Source organism: Bufo gargarizans, chromosome 7, assembly GCF_014858855.1.
Source record: "Bufo gargarizans isolate SCDJY-AF-19 chromosome 7, ASM1485885v1, whole genome shotgun sequence".
Taxonomy (NCBI): domain Eukaryota; kingdom Metazoa; phylum Chordata; class Amphibia; order Anura; family Bufonidae; genus Bufo; species Bufo gargarizans.
The window spans coordinates 25695450-25721897 of record NC_058086.1 but is presented as its reverse complement, the minus strand read 5'-3'; the positions used below and the strand labels follow the sequence as shown (position 1 = coordinate 25721897).

Here is a 26448-nt window from a genome sequence, read left to right as displayed (position 1 = left end):
TTTTCTTGTCCGCAGTTGCGAACAAGAATAGGACATGTTCTATTTTTTTCAGGAACGGAATTGCGGATCCGGAAGTGCAGGGTGCGGACATCACATAGTGTGATGTCTGCATCTGTTCCGGCCCCATTGGAAATGAATGGGTCCGCACCCGTTCTGCAAAATTGCGGAATGGATCCGGACCCAACTTGCGGATGTGTGAATGGACCCTTAAAGGGGCAATACCATGTTAGATAAGTGAGGGTCTGAGCTACAAGCCCCTCAACTAGCGTGACCATGTTGAGGAGAATTATGTATGAGGCGACGCTCGAGAGTGTGCTCATATACAGCTGCTTTTCGATAATTTCCATGGTCCTAAGTGGAGCAGTGAGGCACATGCTAGAAGTGAGGAGGGGGTTTCTGGGGGTGGAATACTCCTTTAAATTAAAAATAATTCACCAAAACATTGCAATGTAGAAGAAGTAAAAAGTAATGCACTGGGTAAAGGGAAAGAAATGGAGGTCATAGTGTGATATATGGAAGGGCATGTTACCTCTGCACTGAATGTTTGGGTTCCCCCAATAGTTCTCCTGACATTCTGTGCATGTGGAGCCCCCAAATCCGGGTCTGCACTGACACCTTCCTGTGAACTGAGGGAGAGTGGATAAGAAATCAGTAGGCGACATCACAATATTATGTGTCCGGCATTTCCTTATTTTAAAAAAAAAAAAAATTCTTATTTTACTGGATATAAAAAAATTATAATCTAAATACATTAAAATCTATTTTACAAGAATTCCAATCCAAAAATTTCCACATATTTAATATAAAATACCATAATTTACCCAACCCATGGAACCGGCAGCAAAAAGGAGAGGAAAAAAACTAAAACAATCCTATGTCCAGGGAGACCAAATTATTTCCCCTGCATAGGGCGGCTCTTCCTGCTATAATAGATCTGTTCATATTTTTTAACCCGGCCATTCCGGCTTAAAATAATTCTTTGCTGATATTTTAAACAGGGAATTCATAAGAGGATGAGGACGATCCTCAGATAAGGGCTCATGCAAACAGCCGTGTGCCGGCCAGGCCCGTATTGCGCCCCACAAACAGCGGGGTCCACAATATATGGGCCTCAGCCGTTTTTGCACCGTATTTACTTGGGTCCGCAATCCGGAAGGTCCGGTGCGGAATGGAGGCATGGAACCCCACGAAAGCACTCCATAGTGCAAAAAAAATAGAACATGTGCTACTTTTTTGCGCTGCGGACGGATCACTGACCCATTCAAGCTGAATGGGTCCGGATCCGTCTGTGGAATTTGCACAGATGTTGCCGACTGCAAATTGCGGTCCCCAGTGCACGGAACGGCCGTGTGCATGAACCCTAAAGGGGATGAACCCTCCAGGCTTCTGCAGAGAACTGCATTGCTGGCACATTCAAATACTCACTTCCTCCCCCTCCCTGCACAATGACCTCTGCACCGGTCACAGAGCATGCTCACAACACTATTCAGCCATCTCCAGTCTACAGGTTCCTATGGTCCATGTGGCTGCTGTTAACAGCTCAGGAACCATGGCTGTCCCCGTAATCATAGACAGAAAACCGAATTTTAAAAAATTACCATCGGGGAAATAAAAACAGATGAGATAAAAAGAATATGTATTATTGTCTGGCATGTCCGGAGAGGTGACTGGTCCTCTTTCAAGGAGTATTCCGGTTGCTAGAAGTTATCTTCTATCCATTAGATTGACTAGCTGATTGTCATTGGTCCAACTGCTGGGACCCTCACCGATCCGGAGAACGGAGGTCCCATTCCTCTGTCCTAATGGAGTGACAGATCGACCATGTGCCCTGACCTATTCACTCTATGGGACGGCCCTGGGGTCTCCACCATCTCATCGTGCATCCTTACAAATCAGCTCATACTGATATTAGGTGACGACTGTGGTCCTATTTGGGCACTGTTACTTGGGTACTCCGCTGAACTATCTGCTGCCCTCCTTTTGGCGCAGTTATTTGGGAAGGATATATTTTTCTTCTATTTGACTCACCTCGTTACAGCTTAAGCCGAAAGAGTTGTGGGGGTCGCAGTTGCAGGGGACGCACCCCTTTCCACTTGCCAGGTTCCAAAAGTTGGGACTACAGCGGTCACAGCTTTGACCCTTGACGTTGGGAAGACACTGGCACTGCCCGCCTGTTCTGTCACACACGCACTCCTCCCTGGAGCTGCACTGGCTGCGGTCCGTCCCCAGGTGATTACATACACACTCTGTAACGGGGAGAAGAAAAGTCCGGATAATATTCCTTTTTAGAGATCTAGAAGTGATATGATGTAATTATTTCAACCTCCACTAGAGGGAGCTAAGATAACATAGTTTTTTTTTGTTCTGAACTTCTGTATATTTTTTTGGTTTTACAATTTTTTTTTTGTCCTATTATGGGACTCCCATTTTGCCCAAAGATCTCCGGCTGCCGTGGTAAGGGATCCTAATTGGATCGCATCATGGGGGTGATGATGGGCTGGCAGAGAGAAATCCTTCCCTCTGTAAAGCACTAGGTACCGCAGTCGCATGTGACTGTGATATCTAAAGGGTTAAACAGCCAGGATTGGGGGGGGGGGGGGCCCTCTGATCCCAGCTGTTAGTAGGATCTTCGGCGTTATCACACACCTGTACCTGTACAGAGCTGTAAAAATATTTATTGGAGGTCATTAAGGGGTTAAAAATGAACTCAAATAATAAATCAGTATACAGTGAGCTCCCTCTGGTGGTGACTGCAGGCAGACAGGGAGTTATATTTTTAAATCTACATCCGTGCTGCGGATTTGGAGCTCAGAAAAAGGGAGGATATTTTGGCGAATCAATCTAACAGATTGGTTTTCACGTTTTAATTACCTTTCTATAATATGCAGAGGTTAAAGAGGTATTCTCATCTGGACATTTATGGCATATTGATAGGATATGCCAAAAATGTCCTATAGGTGCAGGTCCCACCTTTGGGACCTGTTCCTATCTGAAGAACAGGGCCCCATGCTGCACATGCGCAGCGTTTTCCATACATTGCTGTTGGTCTACTGTAGATAGCACAGGCTCATCTATTTTCAGACTTCCCATAGCAGTGTATGGAGGAGCTCTTGCACATGCGCAGTGTCCTCTCCACTCACTGCTATAGGACTTTCCAAAATAGCCAAGCCTGTCCTATCTTCAGTAGACCCATAGCAGTGAATGGAGAAAGCTGCGCATGCGCAGCATGTTCTTACTTCACGACAGGTACCCCGTTCTTCAGATACGATCAGGTCTTCATGGGGGGACTGCACCTAGTGGACATTTTTGGCATATCGATAGCATGGGAAAATCCCGCTAACACCGACAGTAAAGTCAGTGTTTTGCTCTGATACTTTGTTACTCACTATTACAGTTGCGTCTCGAGGCGTCGCCATAGTAGCCGACCCGGCACTGCTCGCAGAACCTCCCTTCTGTGTTATACAGGCACTTGAGGCACTGTCCGGTACGACGGTCGCAGGACCCGGTGTCCGTCATGTCGATGTTGTTGTTGCACTGGCAGGGAAGGCACCGTCCTCCAACTTGAAAGGGATTCCCATAGAAGCCGGGGGCGCACTCGTCACATCGGGAACCTGGCGGTGACAACTGCTTGTTATTGAGGGCACGTAGGCAAGGGTTAAATTAAACCATTAAACGTAACGAGTAATGAATGTGAAGGCTGCTACCCAAACACCGAAATATCCTATGTATTGTAATATGTGATGAAGCAGCATCCCTCAGTAGACAGCGCTCAGCGTGCTGGGGGGGGCATATTAGCATTTATCCCCTGCTAGGCCCCGCCGAGGATAATAGTGCTCTCCTTTCACACAGACTTCCTTCTTCTAGGCCAAGAACGGTACAGGAAGGGGAGGTGACATGCGGCAATCTCTGATTGGATGGTCTCTTGTAACTTCCTGGCAGCTGACTGGTACTATGGTACTATTTTCTAGAAGGTATAACCAGGGCTGGTTTAGAAGGCATGATTGAAGACAACAAGGGTTGGACTTCTATTTACACTGTTGGTGAGCGACGTGTTCTCTCTTTGAGTGGTCAGAAGACCCCAACGGCCATAAAGCTGTAAAGATCCTTGTCCAGTTCTTGGGACAGCAGACCTAAAAGCCTCACGTCAACCCACCTCATAGCTCCTAGGGTCCTGGTCCTACAGCAACATCATGAACCACATTCTAGAGATGGGAGCCATGACTGGCAACAGGTTCAAAACAACTGTGACTAAGACCAAGAGCCCTATGTACTACTATACCTCGCCATACATGTCTGCCAAAAAAAGTTGCATTTTGTGTGACTGGACATTGCCCAACTCCATAGAAAAAACTTACGTGAGGAAAGGAAAGAAAGGATTTGCAGCAAGTATTATACGAAATGTGACTCGAGCCTCACAACACTATCAATGGGCATCACTGGTGGGTACAGCTTAGCATAAATGGTCATAATAGTCCAAGCAATGATTTGAGTCCTTGGTCATTACTCACCAGGACCCTTAATATGTACCTCTTATGGTCCACGGGACCTGTCTGCATTTTGGCTTATTCAGGCAGCATTTGTATCCGGTAGTTACTAGGGATAAAATAACGGGTCTATAGTTCGGGTAGAGGTGAGTGTAGGATCAGGCTGGGGTATTGTGCTCATGGTTCAGCCAGATATGAGCTGTGGACATAATCGGTGAAATGTGCGGAGCCAACTGTGATCTGTATAGTGAACCTAGATCGGTAGTGCAGATCGTTCAGCCAAATGTGAAGTGGACTTCTGTGGGTGTTTCAGATATTTTTGTTAACTTTTCATCTTCTCGTAGCTGGGTCCAGGAAGTACATCAGCCATTTGTAGCAGGTGTGGAGCTACATTTGTCACTGAGTCACTCAGGCTTCCTCCTCTCTTCTTTTTGGTTCCAATCTATGACCATAAATCTTCCCGCCCCCTGAGGAGAGCCCTGAACACTTTCTCTCCACCCATTAGGCCAATTCCCTGCCCCCGAGGGAAGCCCTGCACTTTTCTCAACACCCAGTATCAAAGAAGATGGGATCATCGGGCTAGGCCCCTGACTCTACAAGGGCCACACTACTGCCACATGATATTCCTCTATTGTACGGTCAGTCTCTGTTTTCCATGTGGCCCAATTTTCGATCTTCATTGGATCATCATAGGGGTAGGAAGGCATTTACGGGTACCACTGCAATTGCTAAATCAGCTATGGATAGGGCTTCTGTAGGACACCCTGTCCTGTAAGGGGCCTGACCTAGAGAGTCAATTAAAGGCATTTTTCAACAGGGGTAAAAAAAATATTGGGAAAGGGTTAAAAAAAATACAATAAGAACTACTCACCCATTCTTTGCCACCCTGTTCCAACACTTACCGGGTCCCTGGCGGACTCTACTCCCTGGTCCCGTCTCTCAACCCACGGGAAATGCCTGAGCAGCCAATCACCGGCTGAGGGAGGTCACCACTGTGTCTAGTGGTAGGCTGAGCAGGCATTTCTATAAGGGGCCAGGAAGTAGAGACCATCGGGGGCCCAGTAAGTGTCGATACAGGATCAGCAAGGGATCGGTAACGTGAGTTTGATTTCTTTTCATTATCCTACTCTGAGCTCTTTCCCAATATTTTACATCTCAGTGGACATCCCCTTTAAGCTGCCCATACATTTTAGAACGCTCATTAGGCCACCAGGTATTCCTCCTGAAACCCCCCGATACACATGCACACTTGGCTCAGCAGAGCATGCGTGTGTTCTCAATAGGGAGAGGGGAGTAAGAGCGCTGTCAGACATCTCCTAGTGAATCGGGCATGTTGAAATCTGTCGGCCCGATCCTTATCTCCCGATATCTGCCATCTGGAGAGTCGAGACCTCCCCTATAGACATGAGATAGGTGACCGGCTGGTCCCCGCCAAAATCTGATCTTTGGTAAGCTAATGTGTATGGCCACCTTAAGGAGAGGATTCGTCATCCTGAGGAAGAACGTCGGTGATGAAGTATTCGCGACGTGTGGTTGAGAAGCTTTAGTACAGCAATTACGACACAATGATTACGATTTAGTGTGAGGACAACTCCAGAGGAAGAAGCAGATGGGGTTACACCAAGCCAGTGTGTGCAGATATACCTTTAAAGGGAACCTGTCACCGGGATTTTGTGTATAGAGCTGAGGACATGGGTTGCTAGATGCCTGCTAGCACATCCGCAATACCTAGTCCCCATAGCTCTGTGTGCTTTTATTATGTAAAAAAACCGATTTGATACATATGCAAATTAACCTGAGATGAGTCCTGTCCCTGACTCATCTCACGTACAGGACTCATCTCAGGTTAATTTGCATATGTATCAAATCGGTTTTTTTACACAATAAAAGCACACAGAGCTATGGGGACTGGGTATTACGGATGTGCTAGCGGCCATCTAGCAACCCATGTCCTCAGCTCTATACACAAAATCCCGGTGACAGGTTCCCTTAATACTCTGGCCATAATATCTATATGGCCAGGCGCTAAGGCTTACCCCGCCATGACCTCCCCCCCCCCCCCCCCTCCATTGCAGCTTCCAGTAGTAGCCCCATGTTGGATCCTTTCACAGGCGGTAGTCACTACCCCACCCCAAAATCGTCTGTAATCCTAATGTTTTTTTTTTTTTAGAGTTTGTTCCCTCATGTAATGAAACTAGTTAAGGTGCGCGATCTAGGATCTGTGCTTGTAGCGGAGACCAGTAAAGGAAAGCCATGCATTGGGGTGGGTGACAAGGCCATTTACTCACGCCGGGCCCCTCCTGACCTCTTTACCAGTCCTGAGAAGAGAAACGATAAAAAAATATACTGCACGGAAGGTTCACAGATGATATACTGTATCCCACAGAACAGGCTCATTGGGGTATTAGTCCTTCAGGATTAATAGGACATAACATACTGTCATATAGTGTTTATATACAGCAGGTTAGAGCTCAGGAAACCTGTAAGGAAGATTACCTGGTTTTATAAAAAAAAATAATAATAAAAAAATTGGGCCCTGGGCAAAGGTTTCCTCGCTTTTTCTCATCATAGAATAGTACTGCCATACAGTGTCCATGTAATACCGCTATCTACATCCCACATAATACGGACATACAGTGCCGAAATAATCTGAAGTATTTAAATATTACTCCCACACATATACAGCTAAAGCCGAGTTCACATCTGCATTGAGCTTTCCATTCTGATCCGCCAGAAAAATGAGAAATAACGGATCCGTTTTTTTTTCCAGCATCGGTTTGTGTGAGTTCCGTGAGAGATCAGTTATTTTTGGCAGGAGAAAAAGTTTTGCATGCAGGACTTTTTCTCCCATCAAAAATAAGGGTCAGTTCACACCAACGTTTAACTTTGAGGGTACGTTCTCGTGATGAGTTTTGAAAGTCCGCCTGCAAAATCCATGCGTGGCCCCTAACGCTGGGTTCAGACCTGAGCGTTCGCGATGGAGCGCTCTGTATGCGCGATTGTACCGGCGTTTGCAATCGCGCATACAGAGACAAGCGAACGCCCATTGTCGCGCGTTCCCGAAAGTCTATGTACGGGAACGCGCGGCAAGACGCCCCAAAGAAGCTCCTGTACTTCTTGGGGCGTCGGGCATTTTACAGCGCGATCGTACGCGCTGTAAAACGCCCAGGTGAGAACCATTCCCATAGGGAAGCATTGGTTTCTCGTTGTTGAGCGTTTTACAGCGCGTAGGAACTTTATTTTGGTGTGGCGGTGATTGTTCTTCTGACGGATCAGAACGGAAAGTTTGGCGCAGATGTGAATGAGCCCTAAATAACAGTGCGGTTCTCTTTTACCTAGGGTGGCCCCTTCCTCAGTTTGAGGTGTGGCGTGGCATTTTGGGCACCCAAGGGTGTTCTGCCTAGTTTGCAGTGCAGTCTTGTAAGATTATAGGCACTGTTAGTGTGAAGGGTCTAGAGTAGTTGTCATGGGGGACAGGGTCAGGAGAACATATTCCTCCCTATCTGTGTGGATATTTCCTTGGTGAACGGGTTTCTAAGTGTTACTTACTGGGTGTATATCATCTGTCGTAACGGAGACCACCTGCCCTGGAGGGGAAGACTCACCTGTATAGCCCTGGTTACAGTTACAGATGACCTGCCGCGATCGAGGGTCTTGATGACAGGACACAGCAAAGTGTCTCCCACTGCTGGGACCCTCGGGGCAAGGACACGGCCGGCAGTGATCACCAGATCCCAGCACGGGATTTCCGAAGTATCCAGCCGAACATCTGGAGAAAAAGAGACAGTTCTGGGATATTTCAGGTCTGATTTAGAAAATGCAATGAAATAGCAATTCTCAATACTCTGCGACGTGCCGTTCCTTTGTTATTCCTCCTGGAACTGTATGATAAATAGGGCACTGCCCTTGCAGGAAGGTGAGTCCGTAGACACTGATGGGGAGCCGCTCATTAACGCGGAGAATGGTAAAGCCCAGTTGTAAATGTACGCATCCATTTCCAGGAGGAATAACAGAGGGGCGGCACAGTGCAAAGATCCCCAAAAAGATACCTCAGAAATCTCCTTCCCTCGATTAGATCTGGGATGTCGAGGCTTTGAAAAACATGGCTGCCATCTTCTAGAAACAGCGCCACTCCTGTCCACAGGTTGTGCGTGGTACTGCAGCTCATTCCCATTGACTTCAATGGAGCTAAGCTGCAATACCAGTCACACCCCATGCGCAGGTGGACAACCCCTTTAATCTGTAGTATGAACAGGTAGCAGTCTAACAGTCACCTCTCACATCTGTCTCCTGTAGTGCTATCCCGACAGTTCAGACAGGCGCCCGTCTTCTGGTCGCACTCTTCTGAATGCCCGTTGCACAGGCATTTCCTGCAGTTAGGGAAGCCCCAGTGGCCTGGTTGGCACCGATCACACTTTGACCCATAGGCACCGGTCCGACAAGGGCATTGCCCATTATACTGGTCACAGAAGTTGTGGCTGGCGCCCTCTAGATTGCAGTCACAGCCTGCGGCGTAATATAAAGACGTCATATAACCTACAGCACAGGTAGGTAGCAAACAATTGGCATTCATTTCCATTAAGGGTCTTTACTTTTGCAGCCGGATGGTCCAAATCCATAAGTCCCAGGGGCGCATCGGTCACAGCGGCGTCCAATGACGTTGGGTTTACACCGACACTGGCCGCCATTTTGGTCACATTCTGAACTCAGTGATCCTTGAGGGTCACAGTTGCAGGCTGGAGAAGGTAATTGAGATTAGTCCGTAATTAGAAGAACATGTCCGTTTTCGTACACAAACAGCGCCACACCTGTCTGTGGGTTGTGTCTGGTACTGCAGCTCAACCCAGGGGCTGTGCTGCAATACCACATACAACCTGTGGACAGGTATGGCGCTGTGTTCTCCATGCAGCTACTGAGTTGACTACATTATTGTCCCATCTATGGCCATTTTGTTTATCCACCACTAGGGGGTGCCTGAAAGTCTAAGAGCAAATTTTCTGTCCGTAAACAGTCAGTATTATCCATATCCAATATACGCTAGTACTGCCAACTCACCCAGGGCGCCATCATGAAGGATGGCCGACATACTGGTGATCAATTTGGAGCACACCTCATTGGTCGGCGATTTTAGGACACTGCCGCTATTGCTGTGGCAGCGGAATCGCTCAAATGCATCCTTACGCTGAATGGAAGCCGAGTCTCCTCCGATAAACATCTCCAGAGAGGAGTAGCGTGGAACAAGAACCAACTGGGGGAAGAAGATGGAAATGATAACGACTACCTCACTAAGGCTTCTTTCACACTAGCGGCAACCTTTTCCGGCGGGTGAACAGCTTGCCGGATCCGTGATGCTGCTAGTGCACGTGTGCCGCTGGAGGTCCGCTCCGGCCCCATTGTCGTAGTTTTTATTCCGGCCGCCTCTCGGCATGTTTGCCATGCTGCTGACGGAACTCCGGCCCGACCCCATTATAGTCATTGGGGCTGGAGCGGACCTCCAGCGGCACGTGTGCACTAGCAGCAGCATGGATCCGGCAGGCGAAGAAGGCTGCTGCTAGTGTGAAAGTAGCCTAAGAGGCATATGTAGAAGAGAAGGGGCCCCATAGCTAAGATCAGAGCGGGCCCCCATTATGTTGCTGGGGTTTGCCACTCAATCCTCAAATTCCATGCTTGTTAACAATTTGGCTCCTCAGGGGAGGGGAGTTCTGCACAGGTTCTAGCCAATAAGGGGACGGGACCAGGGGCAGGAACGGCCAGAGACCCTACAGGGAAATTTCCTGGTGGGCCGATGCCCAGAGGGCCAAAAGCCAGGTGCATAATGATCTGATACTCTCTAGGCAGTATTTTGCACTGCACTTTGGTATCTGGTTCTGCTGCGGTCACATTTTATGCTGCAATGTGGTATCTGGGGCCACTTTTCTTTTTTTTTTTTTTCACTTTAACTTCCCAATCCGGACGGGACCACCTTTATGGTATCTCCAGGCTTGTTCTCACTATATAGAGGTTTATGTATAGCTCCAGTGATACTCACAGAGTCGATCAGTATACTGGCTCCTTTCACTCTCTCCCGAGAGCTGTATCTGGTGAATTCAAGGCGAATGGTGTAACTGACCCCGCGCTCCAGGCAGATTGGCTGAGGCAGAACAGCATGTCTGTAACAAATCATAATCAAAGGAGGGGTTAAAGGAGGACTACTACACCTGTCAGCTTGCCACTGCACCAATGTCCCTATGACTAAATCACCGCCGGATGGTGTCAGGACCCGGTGCAGGAGCAACGCGGGTTAAGTACATGGTGCATTTTTGGATCAGAGGGTTTATTCCTTTTTGTCCGATTTGGGGTCTGAATCTATTTATGGGGTTTAGTCTGGGGTCTGAACTTAATTTAGGGTATGATAGCAATATAGGGGTTTGGTCTGAGGTCTGAATATATTTAGAGGGTCTGGGTCTGATCGTTAATATTGTAGTCTGGTCTGGGGTCTAAATAGGTTTAGTCTGGAATCTGAAATTAAATAATAATTTAATTTAATACATTTATTAATAATTAAAATGTAACAAATTTAATAATAAATAATTTATATTATTATTATAGGGGGGTGCTGAATATGATTAGAGGTTTGGTCTGGGTTTGAATATATTTAGAGGGTCTGGTCAGTGTATACTGACACTGTATTTATGCTATTATCTGCATTCGTTTTATACCACTTCACGGTGACTGTCTCTGTGGGCTGTAGTGAAATAGGGCTGTTTTCTTCTAAAAACAGCGCCACACTTCCATCTACAGGTTGTTTATGGTATTACAGCTCAACCCCATCAACTTCAATGGAATTGAGCTGCTGCAGTACCAGACACAACCATCGACAGGTGTGATGCTGTTTGTCAAAGAAAGCGGCCATGTTTCTCTGCACAACCCCCTTTTAAACTCACCTGGTAGTGGTAGGAAGAGAAGCAGTCATCAGGTCATCAGAAGGAATGGTGTTACCGCAGGGACTGCTGGATGGAATAGGGCCCGGTCTGATAATGGATATCCTCACCTGCTGCCACCTCTCAGGAAACTGCTCGTAAATCAACAAAGGTAGATACAGTGAGAACCCTTCCATGGCAAGTTGTCCATACACAGCCATAGTATGTGGGCTTTGCAGGCCTGGGTGGTTTCAGGGCATTAATAACCAGGTCCTGGTGTCCTAGTGGGACCACACAACAGGAGAGCATTACTGTTAAGGGCATGTACCAATATTGGTAGAGTTAGTAGGAATTTTACATAAGTCCCAGGGTTGTATCTACAAGGGGTGAAGATGTAGTTTACACACCCTCGTCCTGGTGGGCTAGGGGGCCCCTCTGCCACACAACAGGAGAGCATTACTGTTAAGGGCATGTACCGATATTGGTAGAGTTGGTAGGAATTTTACATAAGTGCCAGGGTTGCATCTACAAGGGTCAGAGGTAGTTGTCGCCCCCTCGTCCTGGTGGGCTAGGGGGCCCCTCTGTCATCTAACAGGGCATCAAAAATATTAACGTCAGGTAAAACTATTGGTAGGATTGGTAGAGACCTTAGATCTGTGCCAGAGATATATCTATAAAGGGTGTAGAAGTAGTCAAACTTGGGTCCTGGTGCCCTAGGGGGCCCCCTTGCCAGATAAGAGGATGTCAGACATATGGACGGTATATAATGTTATTGGAATGTTTGGCATGAATCTTACATCGGGGCCAGGGGTTTAGGTGGAGAGGTAGCAATGTCACCAAGGCCCTGGTGCCCTAGGGGGTCCTCTCTGCCACATAAGAAGGCATCAGTAGTAAAAGCAGTCCATGCTGCTGGAATAATATTACCTTTGGCTCATACCGGAGGACTGCCTCATACTCCATAGAGTAGGGAATATTACTGATCTGGAACTCTAGAACTCCACCCTCAGGAACCAGAGCAAATCCCGGACCCGTCCATGTAGCAGGCTGACCCACTGGACGTTCGCGCTCGGATACTGAGCAACCCTATGGTGGAAAGAGGGAGCAGAATGATGGAAAAGAACTGGGGTCTCCAACCTGTCGTTCTAAATCTATTGTGAAACTACAACTCCCATCATGCGCTGAGAGCCTGCCGCTGCCAGGGCTTGCTGAGAGTTGTAGTTTCACAGTAGCTGAGAGTCACATGTTGCAGAGCACCGCTAGGTAACGCGGCAGTATTTGACAATGGGATGGCCGTAAGCGATGAGCTCTTCAGGGTCTTGTTACCTGTCGTAGCAGAGCTGACTCAGCCTCATAGGTGTAATGGTCCAAGTCTATTCGATAATAGCCAGATTTGACCAGGCTACACTGCCTGCCCACCATGTTGTTTCTGCACCGACACTGACCCGTCTCAGCTGTGCAGCTAATGGATAAAAAGAAAAGTACATAAAAAATAAAAGCAGATCAGGTTACAAAATCTTACAAATCTAACGACTTTGGCATTGTCTGAGCATGACCGCCTATATCAGAGGTAGGCAACCTCCGGCACTCCAGGTGTTGTGAAACTACAACTCCCAGCATGCATACTTGCTCTGCTCTTCTCAGAACTCTCATAGAAATGAATGGAGCATGCTGGGAATTGTAGTTTCACAACAGCCCTAGTGTCGAAGGATGCTGATCCCTGGCCTATATTGTCTGTCCAGTGCTGTCACCAGTATGCAATGTAAATCGAATACACTGTACAGTGCCTAATTATAAGCGTCATATAGCGTCTATATAACAGCCAGATAATACTTCCATACCGTTGCCTAAACAACAACTATAGAGTGCTGCCATCACCAAGAAAAATATATACCGTACAGTCAGCACCAGTGTCACAGCTATAGTGCCTAAATACCGCCATATAGTATAATAATAATTCTTCCATACCATTGCCTTAACAACTATAGAGTGCTGGCATCACCAAGAAAAATATACCGTACAGTAAGCAGCAGTGCCGCATCTATAGTGCTTAAATATCGCCATATAGTATAATAATAATATAAATATATAATACTTCCATACCATTGCCTAAACAACAACTATAGAGTGCTGCCGTCACAAAGAAAAATATACCGTACAGTAAGCAGCTGTGCCACATTTATAGTGATTAAATACCGCCATATAGTGCCCGTCATATCGCCATAAAGTCCCCAAATTGCAGCTCTCTACATAAAACATTCTAACAAGAGTGCTACACAATGCCTAAATAATACTGCTATACAATTCATAGTAAGATTCACAATGGTCACACATTTCTGGGACTCCAGGCCCGCTGCGGCGCCCCCATCTGCAAAGGAGGCTAATGCACAGTCTATGGCGCAACCCCAAGGACCAGCCCTGCTACATTAATCCCAACCCTGATGACGTCCTTGTAACTTCCAATAGTCATATCCCTGCAAAGCCGTCCCCAAAGAGGTGGGGCGTGTGCAGTGTTACATAATGAGGCCCATTTTATACTGCCCGGGGGCGGGTTTATTTGGGGTTTTTTACCCAGTCCATTCAGACTTACTGGTTATCCCATGCGCCACCGACGTCACAGTCGCAGGCCCGACACCCATGGAGGTCGTGGCTAAGAGCCCAGTATTCCGGCTGGTAGAAAAAAGAAACAAAAACGGGAAATTCAGTCGCAATTTATCACATACAAGTCATGGGGGAATTGACCCAAGTGGTCCGAATATTGTCTTATAATCTCCCCCTTAACACCTTAACACAACCCCCCCCCCCATCCACATAGATAATGTGTCATCAGCCTGCCACAAGAGGGCGCCATCATTTGGATTGATATTGGACCCTGTGGCCTGTATACGAGAATTTTCTAGGACTCAGGGCTCACGCACACAAGCGTATATGTTTTGCAGTCCGCAAACTGCAGAACCACAAAACGGATCCCTGCCGCCATCTTTTTTTTTTAACCCCTGTAGAAATGTCTTATCCTTGTACACAAAACGGACAAGAATAGGACATGTTCTATTTTTTTGCGGAACGGAAGTGCGGATCCGCAATTCAGTGTCCGGGCAGCACATCGTGCTGCACCATAGGAATGAATGGGTCTGCAATTCCGTTCCGCAAAATGCAGAACGAAATTGCGGACGTGTGAATGGAGCCTAAAAGTACAATCCGGTTGCTTCGACAATCACGGTCCCATATTATTACTTATTTGCCTGTCGAGACCGCGCTGACTTGGCCCCGGGTAGAGGTGACAAGCGCCCGTCAGTGCGGACAGGGGGGCCTCAATCAGCACATTCCCGTAGATTTCCCTTCTCATAGGGGATACGGTTACCGCCAGCTGGCGTCCGGAATGCATCGGAGGATATGAGCCGTGCACTCCGGGAAATGTTATTTCCTGTGGCAGCTCGGGAGGTGTTTGTATGTGCGGAATGGATCCTAATAGTTTATTATCCACGGCGCCGCTCCCTCAGGATTCACCGATTAAGATATTTGGCCATGCTACCCCGTTCCAGCCCATACTGAACGTGCCAAACAGGGTTGTCTGTGTACGCAGGGATGCAAGGGTTAAATTTAATTTTGAAATCCATTAATTCCCCCCCCCCCCCCCCCCAAAAAAAAAATTCTTTATCAGTAAGGACTGCCCCCCCAGGTGGCGGAGCTTCCCGCGTTATGGGGCGGATTTCCCCTTGATCTCAGACTTTCACCCCAGTCTGGCCCGGCTCCATGTTACTTACCAGACACTGGTTACAGCCTCGTCCGGTGACAAAACGCTTGCAGAAGCAGCCTCCATTGACGGGGTCACAATGGGAGCCATCAGAGATGGTGCCCCTGGGGTCGCACTGGCACCCTAGGAAAAGATGAACCAGTTTGGTGACAAAGTTCTTGTTCCATAGGCAAGGAAATTAATATTGGATGGAAGGCATTATAACCGCCATCTCACCACCTAACTGTCATGGCGGGTACAATAGAAGGGCGATATGGCCATAAATGTGTATATTTAGTGCAGATGGCCTGAGGCCTCCACGTCTAGCAGCCCCTGCCACCCTCCTCAGGACGAGCACTGTATTGTGGCGCTATATAGGCACTATGTGATAGTATTACTTGAGCACTGTATGGTAGTATTATTATTTTAGGCACTATATGATAGTATTATTTAAGGACAGTATGGGGGTATTATTGAAGCATTATGTAGAGATATTTTAGGCACTGTATGGTGGTATTATTTGAGAACGGTATGGTGGTGGTATAGCATTATATAGAGGTATTTAAGGCACCATATGACAGTATTATTTAAGGACCGTATGATGATATTTATGCATTATATTTAAGTATTTTAGGCACTGTATAATGGTATTATTTAGGGACTGTATGATGGTATTATTTAAGCATTATATAGAGGTATTTTAGGCACTATATGACAGTATTATTTAGGGACTGTATGGTGATATTATTTAAGCATTATATAGAGGTATTTTAGGCACTATATGACAGTATTATTTAGGCACTATATGATGGTATTATATAGAGGTCTTTTAGGCACTATATGACAGTATTATTTAGGGACTGTATGATGGTATTATTTAAGCATTATATAGAGGTATTTTAGACACTATATAATGATATTTTTTTCAACAATTTGTTCCAAACTATCAAAAAGACACAACACAAATGTCAGTCTTATTTTCAGGTTATCTGTCCATGGTGGTATTATGTAAGGACTTCATGGCAGTATTATTAGTCCACTTTTGTGACTTTTCTACTATTTGTGGCCTGATTTTACTAACCTAGTTATTTCTTTTTTTTTAAAAATGGGGTCCCTCTAAAATGTTCCACATAAACAGTCAATTACAGCATTTACGGTAAATCTTTATAACAATAATTTGTTTGTTTTCAGAATCCTCACGTTTACATCCTTGGATGATGTTTGCACTGAGCCCATAAAATCCTGACTTGCATCTGTCACATCTGGGGCCCTCCACATAGTCTTTACAGCGGCACTGTCCGGCGATGAGCCCCAGAGCCGGGTCGTCCTGAGTATCGCAGTGTCCACCGTCCAGAGAGCCATCCGGGTCACAGTCACAGGCTGCCGGGTAAATCATTGGGAGATGTTCAGAAGTAGCAGGGTTGTCATATTAAAACATGGGAAGATGGGAGCCAATGTAGCAGAGCTGAATTCGCTACGCAACTCTTTATTTTACGAATTAAAACATTTCAGCTCTGCGACATCTGTATTTTAGAAAATCTCTCATCATTTATAAGGTACAACTACTCTGACATGCAAGTTTTTTTTTCATGATCAGCTCCCAAACAGACTTATGTATCGCCATGGTTACAGACTACAAGCAGACCCCGTGTGTAGTCTGATCCTGATCCGATTACTGTATTTTTGGTACAGACAGAAAAATAGGGGGTCACAAGGGAAAAAGTAATTTGCGGAACGGCACGGACAGCCATTAGTATAACTGCCTATTCTTGTCCGCAAAACGGACAAGAATAGGACAGGTTATATTTTTTGGGCGGACCACGGAACGGAGCAACGGAAGCGGACAGCACACAGAATGCTGTCCGAATCTTTTGCGGCCCCATTGAAGTGAATGGGTCCGCATCCAAGCCGCAAAAAACTGCAGCTCGGATGCAGACCCAAACAACGGTTGTGTGCATGAAGCCTAAACAGGAGTAATTTCTAGTCTGTAACCATGGAGACACAAGGTGTGCAGATCTCAATAACCAATAGATGTAACCATGGAGACACAAGGTGTGCAGATCTCAATAACCAATAGATGTAACCATGGAGACATAAGGTGTGCAGATCTCAATACCCAATAGATGTAACCATGGAGACATAAGGTGTGCAGATCTCAATAACCAATAGATGTAACCATGGAGACACAAGGTGTGCAGATCTCAATAACCAATAGATGTAACCATGGAGACACAAGGTGTGCAGATCTCAATAACCAATAGATGTAACCATGGAGACACAAGGTGTTCAGATCTCAATAACCAATAGATGTAACCATGGAGACACAAGGTGTGCAGATCTCAATAACCAATAGATGTAACCATGGAGACATAAGGTGTGCAGATCTCAATAACCAATAGATGTAACCATGGAGACACAAGGTGTGCAGATCTCAATAACCAATAGATGTAACCATGGAGACACAAGGTGTGCAGATCTCAATAACCAATAGATGTAACCATGGAGACACATAGGTCTATGCAGGAGCTGCATACACAATAAGGCAGGAGGATTTTTTTTTAAATCAAGACTATTTTCAATGGTTTTATTTTATTTTCGGTGCATTGGAGCAGTAACTAAAATGGCGGCAGAAGTATACACACCCCAGACCTGCAGCCATTTTTGTAACTGCCTCCGAAAATAGCCAGGGCAGCAGAGTATCCACGGCCTAGGTAGGTACTGTACCTTTGCAAACGTTGCTGTCTCGAATATCCCTGCTGGGGTCTTTGTAGTAGAAAGGCTTGCAGAGCTCGCAGTTTCGTCCCATTGTATTATGCTGACAGTCGTCACAGACGCCGCCGCTCGTGTTTCTGGTGGACAGGTACACCGCCATGTCAAAGTGACACTTTCGGGAATGATTGTTGCAGTTGCATTCTGAAAATGAATGAGAATTTCCAGTTAAAACCGCCGGTGTAGCTGGGCTGGACAGTGCCCCGAATTAAAGGGGTTGTCCAGCTGATCAAAATTTTTTGAAAAAAAGAAAAGTTTCAATGATTTAAAATAATGAAATAAGTCATACTCACCTACCAATCCAAAAACTGCCTGGACCCTCTGGACACACAGGAAATGTCTGAGGAGGGTCACTGCCGCAGAGCAGCCCAGGAACTGGAGACCACTGGAGGATTGGTGGCAGATTTGCAGCGAAGTATTGTATATTTAAAGGTGCTGGTCCATCTCATACATTGGGGGCATATCACCTCTGGGACTCACAACTTCTCTAAAACGGAGCCTGCAAGAGAAGGAGAGTGGACCGCGCATGCACGGCCGCCCTCCATTCTTTTCTATGGGAGTGGTGAAAATAGCCAAGTGGCGCAGTCGTTTTTTTTCCGAAAGTCTGATATAAATGAATGGGTTGCGCACTGCGCAAGCGCGGCCACCGCTCCATGTACTTCTATGGGGTTGACGGAAATATTGCTCGGCTATTTTCAGATAAATGACGGGTGGCACATGCGCGGTCCGCTCTCCACTTTGCCGGCTCCATTCTAGAGATAGGTACGGGTCCAAAAGGTGAGACCCACACCTATCAGACATTGCGCTAGCGACATGCCCCCAATGTATGATGAGATGACGGAGCCCCTTTAATTATTTTACACTATTCTAAGCTTGTTTTTTCTATTATTCCATAAAAGGGGTCGTCTCATTTCAGCAAGTGACATCTATCGTGTAGAGAAAGTAATTACATGGAACTATCATGTTGTCACTGGGTCACCCATAGCCCCTGCTTTACTTTCTCTATAGCTTCTTCTATTTTAAACCTAAAGGGATTGTCTCACTTCAGCAAATGCTTAAAGTTAATGCAAAAGTTAATACAAGGCCTTTACTAATGTATTGTGATTGTCCATATTGCCTCCCGAACTGGATGGATTCATTTTTCCATCACATTATACACTGCTCATATCCAGGGGTTACGACCACCCTGAAATACAGTAGTGGTGGTCGTGCTTGCCCACTATAGGAAAAAGTGCCAGCCTTTCTGGTGTCCAGTACCGTGGAAGCGCACGTAGGCACGCATGCGCAGCAGCTTCTGCCCCGGCCACCTAGTGGCTAAAGAGAGACAACCCCTAAAATGGGTTTGTCCACCCGATTTTTACCATGATAAAAGCAATTTGCTGATGTGAGACACCCCCTTTAAGTGTAAAACAGAAGACGCTATGCACATGCAGGAAGCCTGGGTGACCCAGTGACAGAATGGTAGCTCCGTAGCCACTAAAAATGGCTCCTGCAACCCAGCTACAAGAGGAAGAAAAGTTCAGAAGCGGTAACTGGTTGACATAGATCAGGGATCCCCAACCTGTGGCCCTCCAGCTGTTGCAAAACTACAACTCCCAGTATGCCTGCACAGCCTACAGCTATTAGGGCATGCTGGGAGTTGTAGTTTTGCAACACTTGGAGGGCTGCAGGTTGAGCATCCCTGACGTAGAGAAAAGCGAAACCCCCAAAATTTCCACTCACTTTTGCAGGCATTGCTGCTGCGCCCTTCGGCCGGCCTCCAGGGAACGTCGTTGAAGAAGCTGTCGCACTGTTCGCAGTTCAGCCCCTTGGTGTTGTGCTTACAGGCGCATCTCCCGTGGACCTGAGGAGTGGAAAAGGTAAGAAAAAAGTAAGACAACCCGGGACGACTTTGTCTATTCGTCCTGTGTGAAATATATGTTCAAGGCCGGGCACCGAGCTGTGGAAGAAGGAGGGGGTTCAAAGTGAAAGTGTGTGTGGGGGGTGGGGGGGGGGGGTTGGGTGCTGGACACCAGAGGATAAGGTGACCCCGTAGCAATCAGTCGTCCAGCGTGCAATTCTATATAGTTAGTTTTTTTCAATTCGTAACCATTTTCAAGACCTCTGCTTGCAGTCAGTGGAGACATTGTTAATTACACTCAAAATGCCCATCATGACCTAGTCTAGCGTACACTGCTGAGAGTTTGTTGCAATGTATCGGCCCAACAGCGGCACAAGTTACTGTTGGCTTCACTGATACATTGTAACAACTGCTGTGTAAGCAGGACAACCGCAGGGCTTTTTTTTTTCCCCCCGAAACTGAATGTAAACCAAGTTTTCTTTCACTGACAGCAAGCAGAGATCTTGAAAATGGTGAAGAACTAAAACACAAAGGATATTACAAAATGGAAGAACTTCTTATTTTTTTAAAATGAAATTAAAGGTGTTTTCCAGGTGTTTAGTATTGATGACCTGTCCTCAGTATTTGAACGGTGGGGGTCTGACGCCTGGCACCCCAGCCAATCAGCTCTTTGATGACAGAGCGCCGCGGTCTCTTCCTAGGCCATGTGACGTCATGTTCATTGGTCACTTGGCCTAGGCACAGCTCAGTCCCATTAAAGTAAATAACAAGTGCCATACCAAGCACGGCCACTGCGCAGTGGGTGGAGCTGTGCTTGGTAAGCTCCGGCGAGCGCTGCGGCCTCTTTAAACAGGGTGTCAGACCCCCCACGGATCTGATAGTGATGACCTATCCTGAGGAACACCCAAAAAAAACCTTATTGAAGACCCTTACCATGCCCTCCACGTCCTTGGAGATGCCTTCGATGGGGGCACACTCGGAGGCGTGACCGTAACAGAAGCAGTTACCCCGCACCACCAGCTCGTACAGGGCGTAATAATACTTTTCCTTTATTTCCACTCGAGAATCCAGTAAGTTATCGCCCAGCGTGTGCAGCCTGGTGAAATTAACCCTGAGGTTGGTGATCTTCACAAGATCTGAAACGGAAAACATGGACAACGCTCAGTATATTAAGTTGGACCTCAGAAAGAGACGTTTTTGTGGACAGTCAGGTGGAAGTGTTGTCCACATAAAAAGATATATGTTTAAAGGCTAAAGACACATTTAAAGGAATTATCCCATGATGAATGTAAAATATGAAAATCAGACATCTTATAGTACATGACAAAGATCCAGAGCTCCTCCCATTCATTTTTCTAATTTGCTTTCAAGCTGGCTGCTCAGGGGGGGGGGGGGGGGGTGTCCTTTCTGCTGCAGCTCTCTCCCTATCACAGCTCAGGGGGTGTGTCATTTCTGCTGCAGCTCTCTCCCTATCACAGCTCAGGAGGTGTCATTTCTGCTGCAGCTCTCTCCCTATCACAGCTCAGGAGGTGTGTCCTTTCTGCTGCAGCTCTCTCCCTATCACAGCTCAGGAGGTGTGTCCTTTCTTTTGCAGCTCTCTCCCTATCACAGCTCAGGAGGTGTGTCCTTTCGGCTGCAGCTCTCTCCCTATCACAGCTCAGGAGGTGTGTTCTTTCTTCTGCAGCTCTCTCCCTATCACAGCTCAGGAGGTGTGTCCTTTTGGCTGCAGCTCTCTCCCTATCACAGCTCAGGAGGTGTGTCCTTTCGGCCGCAGCTCTCTCCCTATCACAGCTCAGGAGGTGTGTCCTTTCGGCTGCAGCTCTCTCCCTATCACAGCTCAGGAGGTGTGTCCTTTCGGCTGCAGCTCTCTCCCTATCACAGCTCAGGAGGTGTGTCTTTTCTGCTGCAGCTCTCTCCCTATCACAGCCCAGGAGGTGTGTCCTTTCTGCTGCAGCTCTCTCCCTATCACAGCTCAGGAGGTGTGTCCTTTCTGCTGCAGCTCTCTCCCTATCACAGCTCAGGGGGTATATTCTTTCTGCTGTAGCTCTAGGGACATATCTTTTTCTGCTGCAGCTCTCTCTCTATCACAGCTCAGGAGGCAGTTGAAGGATAGAACTGAGCATCTGCTTCCACCTCAGCGAAGGTGGACAGAGAAATAAGAAATAGAACAAACAGCAGGAGGCGCTATACAGATACATTTTATTGCATAACTCAGTGGCTATAATACATTTGTAGGTACAAAAGTATTCAGATCCAGGAGCTAGTTTGAAAATGGCAAAATATTTTTAGTGGGACAACATGATTTTAAATATCAGTGGTCACCTTAAACAGTAAGAAGTTGCACTAAGTTTTCCTTCATTTTCAGACTCCCTGATATTCAATTTACAACCTGCTCCTAGTTTCAGACTTTTCTCATGGGGCTATGTCCCTCCCAGTAATAGAGGCTGGATTAGATGTTTGTGTGCCCAGGATGCTGCTGTCGTCACTAGCTCTCAGGTATCAGTACAGCTTGATTTCTGGACTTGCTTTTCCTTCTACACCCCATGATTGATCTCTTCCCAGTCACTAATGCTGAGGAGTGTGTGATTCCTCCTCTCTCCCCCGGGAAATTGCCTTGTGTCTGCTTTTCCTCTCTATCTACAGTCTGTGTGAGCGGCCCTCTTTGGATGCCTTTCCTCCTCTTCACACTCAAATCTGCCATTTACAACCTCCTGCCCCTCTCTGCTGCTTATCTCTAATACTGAGAGCAGGGAGGGGGAGAGCAGAGAGAGAGCCATCAGAAACAGGAGCAGGCGCTTCGAGGGAGTTACATTCAGCAGCTCGGCGAAGGACTTACACACAGTCTGCAGAAGTAAAATAGGAGGATATTTTTTTAATGAAGACTAATAAAGTTGCTTTACGAAGCAAATGAACAATAAAAAAAAATCTAATAATGCTAAATTTTTATATTAATAATGAGAAATTCTGCTGTATCCCATAATAACTCCAAATAGATGACTCCAAATGAGTGGGCCCCAAAGCAACTGGGAACCTGCTGCAGAAACTCAAAGCTGAAGCTGGGGATCAATGGGATACTTTTGTATCCAGCCTAGACAGTGCTCTGTAAACATACTGGATTCTATGCTGATACATTGTAGCAAACTACCAGAGAGCTGTGCCTAGCTCACAGAGCGCTGTCCAGACTGGTTACACTTGTAAATTTCCACCTCTCAGCTGAGAGCAGGACTAGTTATGTCTCTGAATGTAACCAGAGTATCCTCATTCACTGACAGCAAGCTTAGATCTTGCAAATAGTGAGAAATTGAAACACCAACTTTATTAGAAAGTTATAAAAGACTGTGAAGCAGGGCAGGATTTGGCTCTTTGGGGAAGTAATCTCTGTATTGTTTGTGACAGCTCTGGTGATAACATGGCTCTCGTGCACTTGTCGTCCGGGGTCTGCAGGGTGACACTTCCACTTATTCTACCGGCTGGGACTTGTCAGGACTTTACAGTAATCAGTTTTATAAACTCTTCAGAAGGCTGGGGCTGGAGAAGAGCCAAGAGCAACACCCAGTATCATCCGTTATACAGGGAGTCTGCCATGTATGGAAGTGCAGCAAAGCACCAGGCTAAATCAGTAACAGCCCCAGACATCTTCCCTCCGAGCACAAATAGCTCTGCAGCATTCAGGAGGGGAGACAGACGTCCCCGTAACTGCTAGGAAATAACTCAGGACTGATCTGTTAATTCTGCTCTAAGCTCCAATATCAATCTGCGCACAGCTACTGGAAAAATGTCATCGAAATCTGAGGCTCCTGCTGAAAATCTATCATCAAGGAGAATGTTCCCTGTGTCTAGAATATAATTACACAAAATCCATATAAAACCGAGGGTCTCTGCACAACCATTACATTACTTAGGGTACGTTCACACTAGCGTTATTCTTTTCCGGTATTGAGTTCCGTCACAGGGGCTCAATACCGAAAAAAAAAACGCTTCAGTTTTAATTCCCATTGAAATGTATTAATGCCGGTACCAAGTGTTCCAGAAAACCGGATCCGGTTTCCCTGGTTTGCGCAATGCGAAAAAAATAAATGCCGGATCAGTTTTTCCGGATGGCACCAGAGAGCCGGATCCGGAATTTCAATGCATTTGTCAGACGGATCCGTCTACAAATGATATCCGTTTGCATATGGATTTCCCGGATCCGGCAGGCAGTTCCAGCGACGGAACTGCCTGCCGGATCCTCACAAGCCAAAGTGTGAAAGTAGCCTTATCCTGTACCGATCCCTTGTTACATCCTGTATTATACTTCAAAGCTGCACTCACTATTCTGCTGGTGCAGTCACTGTGTACATACATTACATTACTTATCCTGTACCGATCCCTGAGTTACATTCTGTATTATACTCCAGAGCTGCACTCACTATTCTGCTGGTGCAGTCACTGTGTACATACATTACTTATCCTGTACTGATCCTGAGTTACATCCTGTATTATACTCCAGAGCTGCACTCACTATTCTACTGGTGGAGTCACTGTGTACATACATTACATTACTTATCCTGTACTGATCCTGAGTTACATCCTGTATTATACTCCAGAGCTGCACTCACTATTCTGCTGGTGGAGTCACTATATACATACATTACTTATCCTGTACTGATCCTGAGTTACATCCTGTATTATACTCCAGAGCTGCACTCACTATTCTGCTGGTGCAGTCACTGTGTACATACATTACATTACTTATCATGTACTGATCCTGAGTTACATCCTGTATTATACTCCAGAGCTGCACTCACTATTCTGCTTGTGCAGTCACTGTGTACATACATTACTTATCCTGTACTGATCCTGAGTTACATCCTGTATTATACTCCAGAGCTGCACTCACTATTCTGCTGGTGCAGTCACTGTGTACATACATTACTTATCCTGTACTGATCCTGAGTTACATCCTGTATTATACCCCAGAGCTGCACTCACTATTCTGCTGGTGCAGTCACTGTGTACATACATTACATTACTTATCCTGTACTGATCCTGAGTTACATCCTGTATTATACTCCAGAGCTGCATTCACTATTCTGCTGGTGGAGTCACTGTGTACATACATTACTTATCCTGTACTGATCCTAAGTTACATCCTGTATTATACTCCAGAGCTGCACTCACTATTCTGCTGGTGCAGTCACTGTGTACATACATTACATTACTTATCCTGTACTGATCCTGAATTACATCCTGTATTATACTCCAGAGCTGCACTCACTATTCTGCTGGTGCAGTCACTGTGCACATACATTACTTATCCTGTACTGATCCTGAGTTACATCCTGTATTATACTCCAGAGCTGCACTCACTATTCTGCTTGTGCAGTCACTGTGTACATACATTACATTACTTATCCTCTACTGATCCCGAGTTACATCCTGTAATATACTCCAGAGCTGCACTCACTATTCTGCTGGTGGAGTCACTGTGTACATACATTACTTATCCTGTACTGATCCTGAGTTACATCCTGTATTATACTCCACAGCTGCACTCACTATTCTGCTTGTGCAGTCACTGTGTCCTTACCTTACTTATCCTGTATGGGCCCTTAGGGCTCTCCAACAACTCACAGAAAAGCCTCCATGTGCCTGGGTATATAATCAGAGACATATGGCAGTACAGTAGTGCCCCATAGTGCACTCTTATGGCGTCATACATAGTGTGTTTAATCTGAGAACTTACTCTGAATACGAGGACTGTACGGGTCCCTGATGTGAATAGCTGGATCCAGAACTTTGAATATCACCTAAAGACAGAGGGAGAAGAGGATTATATACCGAAATATAGACTAGACTTTATGCTGCCTTTTTGTCAAGACCCGTGGGCTTTGCTGGGTGGGGGGTCTTCCTTTAAACATCAGCACTTAAATATAGAAGCAAGGGGCGGCAGTAAGGTCAGTGACGGTATGGGGGTGTATATAAACGGACAACTGCGCTGTCCCAATGTGCAAAAGACAGTGCACTCCAGAGCCACAGGCACTCAGTGTGCCGCCATATGGTGCTCAATAGGAAACCACATTTCAGAATGACTTTCCCTTAGAAGCAGTCCAGAGTCTATGAGTGGTATGGCCCCACGGAGCGTAATACCCATATATTTTACGTATGTACCGCCAAAATTAGCCGCAGCGTTTTTTTGTTTGTTTTTTTTTCGTTTATTCTCACCTCTCCTTCATTGGATGGCTCGATTTCAGAATATCGAGATTCGCAGATCAGATCGTCCACCTGTCTTTGGATGCTGCGTGAAATATTCGGGTAGACGGACGCGCAGTCATAGGCAAAGTATCTGTAAACCTTCCAGCTCCGTCCGAAATCCGTGGAACGCTCCACTAACATGGCGGCCGGTCTGAAGGTCTAAGGAAAAGCGTGACGGACCGTTAAGTTGCGCAGCGTTCTGGACCCTGAGTCAACGTTTCCCTTTCGTTGACTGCAAGCAGAGGTCATGAATTTGAAATGTAATAGATAGGACACCATTTTAAAGGGGGCTTTCTAATCTGTCTATGAGATTGGTCAGGTACGATGAGGGCCCCGATCTAGTTTTTTTGGGGGCCGTGTCCGTTGTATTTACCTTGAAAGTCATGATGAGGTGAGTGAAGTGAAATTCTGCTTCCAGGTCCAGCTGAATGCTGACATCTGGGACGCCTGGAAGACAACACAAAGGGTTAATATGGTGATCCCATATATGTT

General features: G+C 46.4%; 1 protein-coding gene across 1 annotated transcript in view; it reads right to left on the bottom strand.

The window, feature by feature from the left end:
- LOC122944126 (laminin subunit beta-2-like) overlaps positions 1 to 26448 on the bottom strand; it is a 49222-nt gene that overhangs the window by 12685 nt on the left and 10089 nt on the right. The window contains exons 2-23 of the mRNA XM_044302356.1: positions 26330 to 26403; positions 25927 to 26115; positions 25448 to 25511; positions 20656 to 20858; positions 19605 to 19725; positions 17838 to 18026; positions 16314 to 16493; positions 15145 to 15257; positions 13971 to 14050; positions 12707 to 12842; positions 12308 to 12466; positions 11408 to 11535; positions 10513 to 10633; positions 9540 to 9732; positions 9077 to 9220; positions 8759 to 8990; positions 8090 to 8253; positions 6773 to 6802; positions 4528 to 4593; positions 3387 to 3611; positions 2029 to 2246; positions 530 to 626 (exon numbers count right to left, since the gene is read on the bottom strand). Coding sequence (XP_044158291.1) covers positions 530 to 626; positions 2029 to 2246; positions 3387 to 3611; positions 4528 to 4593; positions 6773 to 6802; positions 8090 to 8253; positions 8759 to 8990; positions 9077 to 9220; positions 9540 to 9732; positions 10513 to 10633; positions 11408 to 11535; positions 12308 to 12466; positions 12707 to 12842; positions 13971 to 14050; positions 15145 to 15257; positions 16314 to 16493; positions 17838 to 18026; positions 19605 to 19725; positions 20656 to 20858; positions 25448 to 25511; positions 25927 to 26115; positions 26330 to 26403 — 3126 coding nt within the window. The remainder of the gene's footprint in view (positions 1 to 529; positions 627 to 2028; positions 2247 to 3386; positions 3612 to 4527; positions 4594 to 6772; positions 6803 to 8089; positions 8254 to 8758; positions 8991 to 9076; positions 9221 to 9539; positions 9733 to 10512; positions 10634 to 11407; positions 11536 to 12307; positions 12467 to 12706; positions 12843 to 13970; positions 14051 to 15144; positions 15258 to 16313; positions 16494 to 17837; positions 18027 to 19604; positions 19726 to 20655; positions 20859 to 25447; positions 25512 to 25926; positions 26116 to 26329; positions 26404 to 26448) is intronic.